This window comes from Carlito syrichta, unplaced genomic scaffold (genome assembly GCF_000164805.1).
Source record: "Carlito syrichta isolate Samal-C Ts95f unplaced genomic scaffold, Tarsius_syrichta-2.0.1 Scaffold303139, whole genome shotgun sequence".
NCBI lineage: Eukaryota > Metazoa > Chordata > Mammalia > Primates > Tarsiidae > Carlito > Carlito syrichta.
Genome location: NW_007247235.1, coordinates 604,257 through 617,186, shown reverse-complemented (window position 1 = coordinate 617,186; position 12,930 = coordinate 604,257). Strand labels below are relative to the sequence as shown.

Below are 12,930 nucleotides of genomic sequence, written 5' to 3'. Positions count from 1 at the left end.
TCCCAGCCCAGCCAAGTCCCACGTGGCAAAACACCTCACAATTGCACCTGTAGAAACCCAAAGACTTTGAAATTCCATCCAAACCCCCACAAGAAGTCATTCCTTAGGCCTAGGAGTACACACCAGCAGCACAAGCTTCCCTTTGGAAGATTCTTCTGAGGAAAAGGCTCACACAAGCCTGGAAACAGGCTGGGGCCAATGGGAAAGGGCATTAGAAAGTCCCAGGTGCTAGAAGAAGGGTTTCAGATGGGTGCATAGGCTCTGAGTGGACACATCCCTGGGTCCATAGACTCCTTACATCATGGGAAGGACACTGCCAATAGGGACCAGAGTGAATGTCAAATTAAGGATCTCTATTGCCAAATTTAAGGGGAATTCTAGAAACAAGAGTGGCCTATTCTCTACTCACCCAAACCCATCAAATTAAAATAAGAGCTGACACTCGCCCTGCTTTGTGCAATTTACAAACTACTTCCACATGCAATACTCTTAGTCAATCTCAACAACCTTGTAAGACTATAACATACTACTATCTGAGTGATGAGAAAACAAAGCTAAAAGTGACCTGCCTGGAACTGCACAATTAAAATTTTTTTAAAAAGTACTTCTAGACCTCCAGTGGGGGAGTTTTCTCTCCAAAATCCAAAGGTCTTTCCATGATTCATCACTGCCATGCATCCCCCAGCTTTCTAGAAACTGGTGGACTAAAAAAGAATTGTAAATTGTAAATATGTGGTTGAAACATTTTGGAAAAAGAACAGAGCTGGGGAAGGAAGTTTAACACCAAATACAGAGCAATTTCTGGGAAAGAGCCTCTTCCTAGAGCAAAGACCATCAGTGGGACAAAGACTACTATGTAGGGGTAGAAATCCTAGCTGGGTCTTGGGGACTCCGCTCCTACCCCAGACCACAAAATGAAGGCCTTCAACACAATTAAGCAATCCCCACCCAAATTCCACACCAATTACATGCAGAGGGCCTGGCTCCACAGTCCTCCTTCTCTCCACCACCCTGCTGAAAATACTTTATTAATGAGAGGGCAGCATAAAGCCACGGCACTCCATCTGCTCAGAGACAATCCAGAAAGAGCATGCTGGCACCAGCCCCAAATGAAGATGGACCATCCTCCAGCAAGGACTCGATACAGCTATGCCTCCCTCTAATTACCAGGGTGCCTGGCATAGAGCCTGGGCAGTTATTTAGAGAACCATTGCCTGCTCCTAGTACAGATAATCATAAAGCTGGGCAGCAAACACTGTCTGCTCAAAGCTAGGTGCTTGAAGCTGCCATCTCCTCACTCCACCATCCTGGGACCTTTCCTGCTGCCTCTGGACCCCCAAACTTGGTAGCATCATGTCGCTTGCACACACAGCTGCAGAGTATATGCTCTCTGATGCCCTGTTGCCTGACCGCAGGGGCCTCCGCCTCAAAGGACTGCGCCTGGAACTGCCCCTGGACCAGATGGTCAAGTTTGTAGCTGTGGGCTCTCCCTTGTTGCTGATGTCCCTAGCATTCGCCCAGGAATTCTCTTCTGGTAAGTTGCTTACAAGACTAGTACACGTACAGACTCCACTTCATGGCACTCTCTGCATGGTCTCTGAAGTGAGACAGTGCCCACAATGACTGGGTCTCATGACTTTGTGCTGGGCTGGGCTGGACTGGGCAGGACTACCCAAGAGGCAAAAGATGTATGAGCTTAGGGCACTAACAAAGCAGAGGCAGCAAAAAGTTTTAAAAGTCGTCTCCAAAAAATAAATCAGATTTTATTATGCATGTATTTTATGTCATTTCAATCATTAAACTTTTTTGGATTTTTATACAGGTGAGAGAGGTTGGAACCCCGTAATCTTGTCAGGACCTTGAACCTCTTCGTTTTAGCCATGCCATCAAAAAATCTCTTATTTGATGATCCTCATCCCACCCCCTACCTCCAGGGTTACTGATTTGAAAACATATTTTAAGTGCCTGAGAGCACATTAGACGTGCTGGATAAATCTATTGCTTTCTCTCCCCAAATCCCAGCCACACACACAGACATTGACATACACATACAACTAGTGTTGCAGGTGATGGGTTAACTCAGCAATCCATACCTCTAGTAAAGAGAATGTGGACTTCCTGAGATGTGGAACTTCTGGCTCTCTGTTCTGGCTGTGCCATCAGCTCACCACATGTCCCAACCAGGACAATCTCCCACTGCCTCTTTGTTCATTCTCAAGAAGGGAAGAAATAACAGTTCCCACCTCTACCTCCTTCTGAAGAATGATGAAAAAACAAGAAACCAGAGACTCTCCTCCAAGTCCACTTTCCTTCCAGCACCACTTGCCCACCCTGTCTTTTGATTTGGTCTCAGATGCTCAGGCAATTAATCCTCTGCATTTTACAGCCTAAAAGATGTCAGCTCTTTCAGGAAGGCATTCACTAAACTGCAAGTCTTCTGGTGCCAGACTGCAGGAGCACAGGGAGCCCCTGCTGCCCACCTGTCTGGGAGTCTGAAGGGCACTCTGAGGGGAAATAACCTGCCAAACTCAAAAGGCTGTATCAGCACACTGGCAAGCCTGGGCCAAATGGTGGGGAGCTGTCCAGGTATACCCTGTCCAGGTATACCCTGTCCTATCATAACATAGCAGTGCCCAACCCTGAAAACTAGGGCATGGGAAGAAGACAGTACCTAGCAGACATAGAAATTGGCAAAGAGCCTTGGAGGCAACCCCTAGAAATCTGTTACATGATTGTCCCTGTGTCCCCATTTTTCCACTCCAACTTAGGGCAGCCTCAAAGCTGTGTTTCTGTTCCAGGGTCTCCGATCAGCTGCTTCTCTCCCAGCAACTTCAGCACCAGGCAGGCTGCCTATGTTGACAGCTCCTGTTGGGACTCACTGATTCACCATGAACAGGATGGGCATGGCCAGGACAAGGCGAAATCTCTCTGGCCTCACAAGGTAAAGCAGACACACTCTATCCGGCCAGCTTCACAGCAGAGTGAAATAGGACAAAACCTGCATCACTTCACTCCCTCGTGCCTCTTCCCCCCCGGCGCCCCCACCCCATTATTTTTATCACTGACTTTCATGTTTCATGCTTTCTTCAAATATCTGGTGATCTTTGGTTGCCCACTTTTATCTTATTGGAAGCTTTATGCCTATAGGTGAAGCATGTAGACAGGCACCCTTCAGCTTGGTCTATTTCATGGAAAAAAATCAAATATCAGCATCTGTGTTTTTCCTTCATTTGTGGGGAAGGGCAGAGTGCAGTTTGTAATAAGCCAATCCTCGGGGAATTTGCCAATCCTCGGGGAATTTGACTGTGGGTCTCATCATTCAGTGTTCACCTTGTTCTCAGTATGGTTCCCCTGTCTTGATGAATCCAAGAATAGAGTTTAATCTGGTTTAATCTCTCCAGAGAGTAACTGTCAAACCTCTGTCAGGGGAGGGAAAGGGTAGCCACTTGACTACCTCACATTTCTCATACAGATTTTTAAAACAATTTTCCTTTTCTCATCCCTACCTACACTCTGGTTTCCAGAGGAACCTAGTGTTTCCAACTCCTGAGGTTTTCTGATACTGTGGTGCAAAACAGCTTGCTTATCCCTGCCTCATCTTCCCCTCCCCCCACAGAGTGGTATCTTCTATCATTCAACTGCTTTCTAGTTTTTAGCATGTTGTTGTTCTTGTCTCCTCTCCTGTTCTCTTTATCCTTATAAGATTGTGTCTTTTTTTAAGTCTCTTACTGTCATTCTCATGGGCTTTTATGAAGGAGTAGCAGTAATATGTATGTTCTATTCACAATATTTAGTCAGAAATCACTCACGTCATTTTCTAGGTATAACAACTTACAAGGCCTCAAATTACCACAGTTGTAGGATTCAGAACAAACCGGAGGCTTAATGGAAAGAGTTCACAAGATTTTTGTCAGTGGAAGTTAAAGTAGAATCAAGGTGATAACAAGTTCTGTGTTAGAGAGGATTTCACATGTCAGAAAAGGGTCAAATCGCCTGATAATCCATCACCAGGATGCTCTTCAAACCCAAATTCTCTGGCTCCACTTCAAAATACTGAAACGGCATCTCTAGGGATGGAGGGTTTGTTTTCAAAAGATGTCATTCCTTAGAGAAATTAGAAAAGGTTCTAGTTTTCTCTCATGACCTAGTATATGTTTCCTAACATATCTTTCTTATTTAGTTTAGAAAACACACATGTACATGCACATACACGCCTTTTTCTTCTATTCTCTATCAGTTACGTATCTTCCCTCTTTTTCTTCAAATTCTCCTCTAAAACAACAAAGCATCTCTGGTTCAAGAGAAGCCGTAAGTCAGCCAGGAACAGTGGCTCGTGCCTAGCACTTTGGGAGGCCAAGGCAAGAGATTGCTTTGCCCAAGAGATCAAGATCAGCCTAGACAATGCAGCAAGACCTCAGCTCTGCAAAAATTAGCTGAGCATTGTGGCATGTACCTGTAGTCCCAGCAACTCAGGAGGCTGAGGTGGAAGGATTGCCTGAGCCCAGGAGGTCGAGGTTGCAGTGAGCTATGATCGTGCCACTGCATTCCAGCCTGAATGACAGTAAGACTCCAACTCAAAAAAAGAGAGACTATAAATCAAGTACTCATTAAGGGAATAAGTTCCCAAATCAGACAGCCTAGTTGCAAATCCTTGCTTTCCCACCTACTGGAGTGCAATCCTCTACAGGTTACTTATTCTTTTCATGATTCAGTTTCCTTATCCATAAAATAGAGATACTAGTTGTACCTACCTGACAGCATCCTTGTAAAGATCAAATGAAACAATGCATTTTAAGCACCTAGCAAAAATGTAGCTTTAAAAACCCCTTACAAAGAGGAGTATTACTGTGGGCAAAATAACAGGTCCAACCCTGCTGGGTATGATAACTATGATGAGAAAACCTAAGGAGAAGTCCCAGTATTTGTTTGCTAAGACTGCTGTAACAAAGTACCACAAACTAGATGGCTTAAACAACAGCAATTTATCATCTTACAGTTCTTGAAGCCAGAAGTCCAAGATCAAGATGTTGTCACTGTTGGTTCCTTTGAGGGTCATGAGGAAAGGATCTGCCAGGCCCCTCTCCTTGGCTTGTAGATGCAGAACCCTGGACATTCTTTCTGTGTGCGTGTCTGCCTCTTTGGCTGACTTTTTTGTTTTAAGAATACCAGTTATAATGGATTAGGGGCCCACCCTAATCAACCCCTATCAGTCACTTATCTCAGGTAGCAAATAGTGTCATTGAGGAGGCAAGATTTATGCATTCCTAAAATCAGTTTATTTATCTACATACCTGAAAGAGCCCCCAAAGAATTCCAAGACAGTTTCTGATGGTGTTATTTGGCATTACCAAGAATCCAAAAATCAGAAAAGACCACTGTGCATAAGAGAAGTCCAGGAAGGCTACATGGAAAAAACAGGATTTTCTTTCCCCTGGGATGCCATGGCCACTGTTGGCCATGATCTCTGGCTATCTACTCAGACTAACACATTTGGAGGAAGAGGCAGGGAGATCTCTTTCTCTTACTCTCCCTCTCCCTCTCCCTCTCACTGTCCTCCCTGGGCCCTAGACAGATCCTGGATCCCAAAAACTGGACCTGAGGAGCATGAAGATACACATCCCTTCCCAACAAGCCTTCACTATATTCAGCCAAGTCAGTAGAAAGCCTCAAGTTTGGGGCCTATGGTAGCCTATTCTCCATACTGCCTTCCCCTCTGAGGCAGGAACTGGGTAAAGGAGAGCCCCTCACTCAGAGCTCCCCCCAAGGTCTCAGCAGCCTGGGCCTTCCCTCCTCAGCCTCTCTCACCCTACAGGCCCTCCCCTACTCCTTGCTGGCCCTGGCTGTGGTCATGTACCTGCCAGTTCTGCTGTGGCAGTATGCAGCTGTGCCAGCCCTCAGCTCAGATCTGCTGTTCATCATCAGTGAACTGGACAAATCCTACAATCGCTCCATTCGCCTGGTACAGCACATGTTGAAGATTCGGCAGAAAAGCTCTGACCCCCATGTATTCTGGGATGAGCTGGAAAAGTAAGTTATCTCTTCTACCTCTTTCTGAAGGATTTAGTCAAGCATTAAAATTATGCCCTTGTGTAGTAATCTTTAAAGTATCTTCCCTTCTCCAGCGAGCAAAGTATTTAACATATCATCTCTATCCTTTCTGTAAAGGAACAGACTGTACAGACGAACACACTAGGCCCACCAAGGGATTCATCTCTCTAAAATACCACTTTCTCACACTATCCCCCTCAGAAACCTTGAATAGCTCCCCCCATGCCTACCAAAAAATATCCAAATTCTCCCAAATATATGTCCAAGGCCCTCAACATACTCCCACCAACTGCTTTTTCAAACTTCTAACTACCAGGTGACAGAAACCTTCCACTCTACCTAGGCAGTCTCCCCCAATCATTTATTTGTTTAATCATTTATTTATCATTCCTCCATCTGAGTATAGGACACTCTTCTGGATGCTTCAAATATATTAGTGTGTATGTGTTAGGGGAAGGATTAGGGGAGACAAAGTTTTACCTACCCATGTGGGACTTACAGAATTGTTGAGGAAAAACAGAGAACAAATAAACAAAACACAGGAGTAAAATATATGTTAGGAGATGAAGTGGCATAAAGAAAAAAATGTAAAGCAGTAGGGGTGGCAGAAGAAAAACTAAAGGATGAAGGATAAAGAATGGTGTCATTTTGCAAAGACAGGCCAGGCGAGCGCCCCCACCCCCCATGAGAACAGTTGATCTAGCATCTGAGTCATATTCTCTCGTGTTTATGCACTTACTTAATCCTCGAAAAAGAAAAAAGAAAAAAAAAGCTCCTCCCTACTTTTTGAATCCAGCTTTAAGTCAATTCTCCATAAAGGCTTCTGAGCATTCCAGCCCACACTGCTACCTCCCTCTCCTAACTTTTGCAACTACTAAGATATGTGTTCATCATTTTAGCAACATATCAAGTGCTGATTTTACTTCACATTTGCATGTCTACCCCTTCCCCACAAGTCAGACTCTAAGCTCTAAGCTTCTTCAGAGACTGGTTTACATGTACCTGAACACCACAGGTCTCAACTCTCTCTCACTTGTGAGTACATGTATTTGTATAAAATGAATGAATTGGCTAAAAATAATATACAGAGTACACAGGACAAGAACCAAAATGTACTTATTTAGACTACTAGTCCAATGCTAATTTCATAAGCCTCCCTTCCTACAAGTCCTACTTCAGCTTAGAGCTTTTGTCTGCCTTGATGAGCAGAAATCCACTGTGACCATTTACTGCTCATTGATCATTCACTGGGTTTACTGCATTACACTCAATACTTGGAGAATCAAGATGTACTTACACATTTCTTTTTGGGGGAGAAGCATGATTATGCTCAAGGAAGGCAAATTTTCATGTGAGCCAAGACACTATGTCGGAAACACAGATCTTCTATTACTTTCCCACATGGCTCTCTTGGGATATTGTTCAAAATGGCCCTTCCTAACTTTGCCTCCTTTCTTCCCCTGTCCAGGGCTCGGAAAGAACGATACTTTGAATTCCCTTTGCTAGAGCGGTATCTGGCATGCAAGCAGCGCTCACATTCACTAGTGGCTACCTACCTCCTGAGGAACTCTCTCTTACTCCTCTTCACCTCAGCCACCTACCTGTACCTTGGCCACTTCCACCTAGATGTCTTCTTCCAAGAAGAATTCAGCTGCTCCATCAAGACAGGGCTGCTAAGTGATGAGACCCATGTCCCCAATCTGATCACATGTAGGCTGACCTACCTGTCTGTTTTCCAAATTGTTAGCCTCTCCACTGGAGCTATATATACCCTATTGGTTCCAGTGATAATATACAACCTCACACGGCTATGTCGGTGGGACAAACGACTCCTATCCATCTATGAGATGCTCCCAGCTTTTGATCTCCTCAGCGGAAAAATGCTAGGATGTCCCATCAATGACCTCAATGTGATCCTTCTTTTCCTTCGAGCCAACATCTCTGAGCTCATCTCTTTCAGCTGGTTGAGTGTCTTATGTGTGTTGAAGGACACAACCACCCAGAAGTACAACATCGACACAGTGGTTGATTTTATGACTTTATTGGCTGGCTTAGAACCCTCAAAACCTAAATACCTTACCCACCAGGTGTGTGATGAACACCTATAGTTAAGAAACCATGAAGCAAGAAATACTGTGAAAAGGAAAAGTCTCTCTCCTTCTTTGCAAGTCATACATCCTAATACAAAAAAAAGAAAGAATTGCTAAGCTTAGATTTAGCTGAACCATATATCCTGTATCAGGTTATCCTAAAGGTAAGAAGATATAATCAAGACATGGAAATAAATATGAAAGTTGAAGCTGAAGAGTCAAAGAACTAGAAAATTAGGTCTAGAACATTCTATGAGGACAGTATGAATAAGTAAATAGAAATAAAGTCTAGACATTCTACAAAAGAGTCTAAAGGCCGTTTAATGGAGGCAATTCCATCACCCCTCCAGGATGTATATTCAGTCTACCTCAAGGAGCAAGTGAGGCAATCCGGAAAGAGATTAATAAAGATGTAAAATTGCTGGAGTCCCGCTTCAGCAGGTTCAGGGTTTCCCGAAGGAAGGGCAGCGTCGGTGAGTGAAGAGATGGACACAGACCTGGTGTTTATGCAGGACTGCTCGTTTATTGCTAGCAAATCTGTGATTTATATACCTTTTTGTTACATAACCTTTTGGGTGACATACATGAGAAATCTTTTCTTGACATTACTAAAATTCTCCAAAACAAGTTTCTTAAAATATTAATGATGGTCATGTGCAACTTTCCGAGTGTTTTTCTCATATTTTTACGGTTAGGTGGACAGTCATGTGACACCTTTCACGTACTCTTCTCATACTTTAACAATTAGAGGTCGGGCTCGGTGGCTCAGCCTGTAATCCCAGCACTTTGGGAGGCCGAGGTGAGTGAATTGCCTGAGCCCACGGGTTCGAGACCCACCTGGACAACTTGGAGAGACTGTGTCTCTACAATAAATCAAAAATTAGCCGGGCGTGGTAGCACACACCTATAGTTCCAGCTACTTGGAAGGCTGAGGCGGAAGGCTCACCAGAGCCCAGCAGGTCGAGGCTGCGGTGGCCAGGAGCAGCCACTGCACTCCAGTCTGGGCGACAGAGTGAGACTCCGACTCAAAAAAAAAGAAAAACAATTAGATACAATCACTTTCCTTAAAGCTATGAAACAAAAAACTTATACGATTATTCCTTTAAAGCTAAACACACTCATAACGCAAAAACACCATTACCCTATACTTGAATACCCATGACCATTCAAAATTAAGCATAATCTATGTACTAAAACTAATATCTAATCTCTTCCTAGAAATAACGCAACAACAATGGTCAACCTGTTATATATTTAACTATGGCCAAGTACACTCTAGCAAATGTTTTCTGCCACAAGGAACTAAACTTTTATTTGTGTAGCTATAGAGAAACCAATTTCCAGAGCAATGACATTTCTTGGGGTTCTGCCAGTACAAACTGCACAACAGTCTACAATTAGTGGGCCTCCATCTGCAGCCCCAGTTTCTTAACATAATGTTGAGGGTTCCCCTTAAGGGGGTATAAGATTTATCTTGTAATTTAATGAAAATTTCTGGCCTCGTCACTTCAGGACAGGCAATTATCTTTCCTCTCTGTGCTATAACTGCAGGGTGAATGGATAAAATTTCCCACAATCCCCCAGAGTCTATTTTCTGTGGTTGGTTAGCAAGTTGTAGTTTCTCAGCCCCTAGGATTTCCACAGGTAGCATAACTAAGCAAAGCAGGAGAAGCAGAACCGCTGCTTTCCTGGACGTGCCAGGCTGTCCGGGATCATCAGTCTCCTTGACCATGTCAGAAGACTGACCATTGCAGTCGGTCCCCAATATAAAATCCCTGGAAACCCTGTGGTGTGGCCTGAAATCCTAGGAATTTTCTCAGTTTGCTTTGTGGAAGTCAACCTTGCCCAGATCCTCTGTGGCCTCCAAAGTGAGCTGGGAAATAATGATGGCTTCAGTTTGCAATCTGCTCTGGAGATTTAAGGACATAGTAAAAACAAGGCCAGAGCTATGCATCAGCTAAACAGAGACTTGAGGTGTCCAAATACACTTTTCGTCTTCTAAACCAGGGAATCATTTCACCACGGTCTGCAATTATGAACTGTAGACTTCTTTACAACTCTTCATGTGCCCATGTGTTTTTAATACTCCAGGGGATACTATACCTTCCTTCACTAAATACCAATCACTGAATAGCAACCACTTGGAACTAAACAGGATAGATGGTAAAGTTCTATTGAGTCCATTCTCTTTCTTCTCTAATAAATCACCTCATCTTAGCTTCTGGCTCCCATTTCTATGCCTGGATTTAATGGGACCTTAATCTGACTCCAAAGACCATGCTCAGCCACAATACCATGTAGTCTCTCGTTTTATATTTTTTTAAGAGCTGCACATTATGTATTTGTTGAGACTTTTTGCACAGATTAGACTCTTCTTCAAATAAGTAAGTAAAAAAATTACACTGCTTCTGACAAATTCAGATAAGTAACCTAAAACAAGCAAAAAGCTGATACATAAACATTTGTCATGACTTCCTATCATCATTGAGTAAAAGTCCAACTCTTCAGTTGGTACACAAGACTTTTCATTATCAAAACTCTACTTATTACTTCAGTCTCTCTTCTTGCTTCTCTCCACATATCTTTCCCACTGATCAACTACTTGCAGTTCCTTTGCTTCTCATGATGCTAAACCTTGAACAGGAGTCTCCACTGCCCAGGACTCCCTCCTTTGTTCTTTACTGGGCCAGTCACTACCCTTCCTTGAGTCTGGTCAGGCATGTTTCCTTTAAGAAACCTTCCCTATCTTCTCTCTCCTTCCCTAACTGGGTGCTGTCATATCAAACAAAACCTACCTCTAAAATAAACTTATTACACCACATAAATATTGCCTACTTACTTGTTTTTCCCTCTTAATTTACGTTTCTTCAAGGTTGAATCATAGTAGGCACTAAACAAATATTCTTCTGAACAAATAAAGGACTGAATAAGTTGCTCAGTAACATCACCTTCTTTGGAGCACACTGTGCCAGCCTCTAAAAAGTCCTATATGGGAAAAGCTTTGTTCACAAAAATGTACTTCACACCTACTGCCCAAAAAAGTCAAACAACATGGAAATAATTATGTAAAACATAATATAGCCATAACTGGAATATTAACCAGTCATTTAAAATTATGCTCATAAAGAACCTATAATAACACTTGTGGAATGACTATAATAATGGTAAATGAACAAAAAGGAAACTTTCAGTATTATCTAACCTATACAAAAATGCATAAAATAAAGTAATTCATTCCAAGTGGCAGCATTATGTATTAAAAAAAATCTTCCTTATACTATATTTTCTAAATTTCTAATATTTTCATGAAATGTTTTATTATTGTAAGAAAATGTTTCTAATGGAGAAGAAACATTTTTATACAAATCCCACTGAAGTCCATTGGCTAGAACAGCCTGCAAACTACAACAAAGAATAGCACTTTCCTTCCCATTAATTATGATAATACAAATAAAGTCAGATCTCAAATTCTGCAAGGACAAAATACAGTAGGACAGCAAACAAATTTGGAAATTAGTAAATAAGTTCTTTAAAGAAAGTAGAAGAAAGTCTCTTCCTATTATTGGGACTATTTTCAGATTACAGGGTAAAGTGCTATTCTATATTATCAAAGGCATGGGTGTGGGTATTTCGTGAGCTAAAAATTATCTTGGTATTTTCCAAAAACTAAATTTATATGACTGCAGAGAGAGAGAGAGAGAGAAAGGGCACCCTGATAAGTTGCTCTATTAAAACCCCACTCAGACCCAGCAAGAGTAGCTTACAATATGGACAGTCATAAAAGGGATTCTATACGTTTTCTCTCCGTGTTAAAACCATTTTGCTTAGGTCCTGTCACCGTTTCTACAACTTTCAGAAATTACGTACCTGAGTCATAAATTCTAAATCTATCTTTTCAAAAAATTCTTACAATAAGTTATTTATAGTATTAGACTTTTCTCCAGTAATTCAATAAATGTACTGTTTTAACTACGTATTTTCCTGAATTTCCATATACAAATCTGGAAGTCTACATGTCTAATACACAACAGTCATTACACATACTTAGTTATATACTCTTTACAGTTTTGAAATCCCATTCACCTCCATTAGTCTAAAGAGTATACTCAGTTTTGAGAGGAAAAAAGCAACTAGGGACTAAAACTCAACTAGTTAGTAGCACTGCTGTTAGAAGGCACAAGCCTTCTGCCATCCAGCCCCGGGGCATTTATCCATACTGCACCCTAAAGATTTGTCTATTCTCCTTATTTGGTGATTTTAAATAGACCTTGGTTATAAAGTTAGAACAATATAAATGTAGGTTTGTGTACAGAAATACACTTTTGGCACTATTAGGCAAGCATTACTACTTAGTGCTAATATTTTATTAAAACCTCTAGTTAAATCTCCCATCTTCCCTAACTAGATTCCAAGTTTTGAGAGAGCCAAGGCCTTTGTCCTATTCACTACTTTGGTCCCAGCTCCTAGGAAGATCTTAGCATAAGAGGCCCTGCACGGACATTCATGCGAGCTACGTAAAGGAAAGAAGCAGAGTCTCAGCACTCGCGCTCAAGCGCATCCGACAAGCTGGGAAGGCCTGTCTGTAGCAAGCATGAAACACGGGTGCTGAAACGCAGTGGCCTGCGCGGCGCATGAACAAGCGCTAGCGTTGGCGACATTTTGGTTCGTCCGTGCTCTGGTTCAACAATAGTACCCCTCAGCTAAGCACACAGACGCTAGGCTCCCAGACTGTCGCTTCCGGCCGCCACCCCACCCTTTTCTCCTCCAGTCGCAGTTGTCCCCAACTCCACCT

The 12,930-nt window shown here is 42.6% G+C and overlaps 1 protein-coding gene across 1 annotated transcript; it reads left to right on the top strand.

Annotated features, from left to right (window-relative positions):
• The first annotated feature begins 1,292 nt into the window (after positions 1 to 1,292).
• Positions 1,293 to 8,555, top strand: PANX3 (pannexin 3). The gene is made up of 4 exons (XM_008057843.1): positions 1,293 to 1,534; positions 2,799 to 2,941; positions 5,813 to 6,027; positions 7,517 to 8,555. The coding sequence occupies exons 1-4, from the start codon at positions 1,354 to 1,356 to the stop codon at positions 8,154 to 8,156; spliced, it is 1,179 nt and encodes a 392-aa protein (XP_008056034.1). The 5' UTR covers positions 1,293 to 1,353; the 3' UTR covers positions 8,157 to 8,555.
• The last annotated feature ends 4,375 nt before the right edge of the window (positions 8,556 to 12,930 follow it).

What these genes read in the sequence shown, in the direction of transcription:
- PANX3 (XM_008057843.1), top strand. Translation starts at nt 1,354, where the DNA reads ATGTCGCTTGCACACACAGCTGCAGAGTATATGCTCTCTGATGCCCTG. An exon ending in AATCTCTCTGGCCTCACAAG is followed by an intron (nt 2,942 to 5,812) that starts GTAAAGCAGACA and finishes CTCACCCTACAG; the next exon opens with GCCCTCCCCTACTCCTTGCT. An exon ending in TTCTGGGATGAGCTGGAAAA is followed by an intron (nt 6,028 to 7,516) that starts GTAAGTTATCTC and finishes TCCCCTGTCCAG; the next exon opens with GGCTCGGAAAGAACGATACT.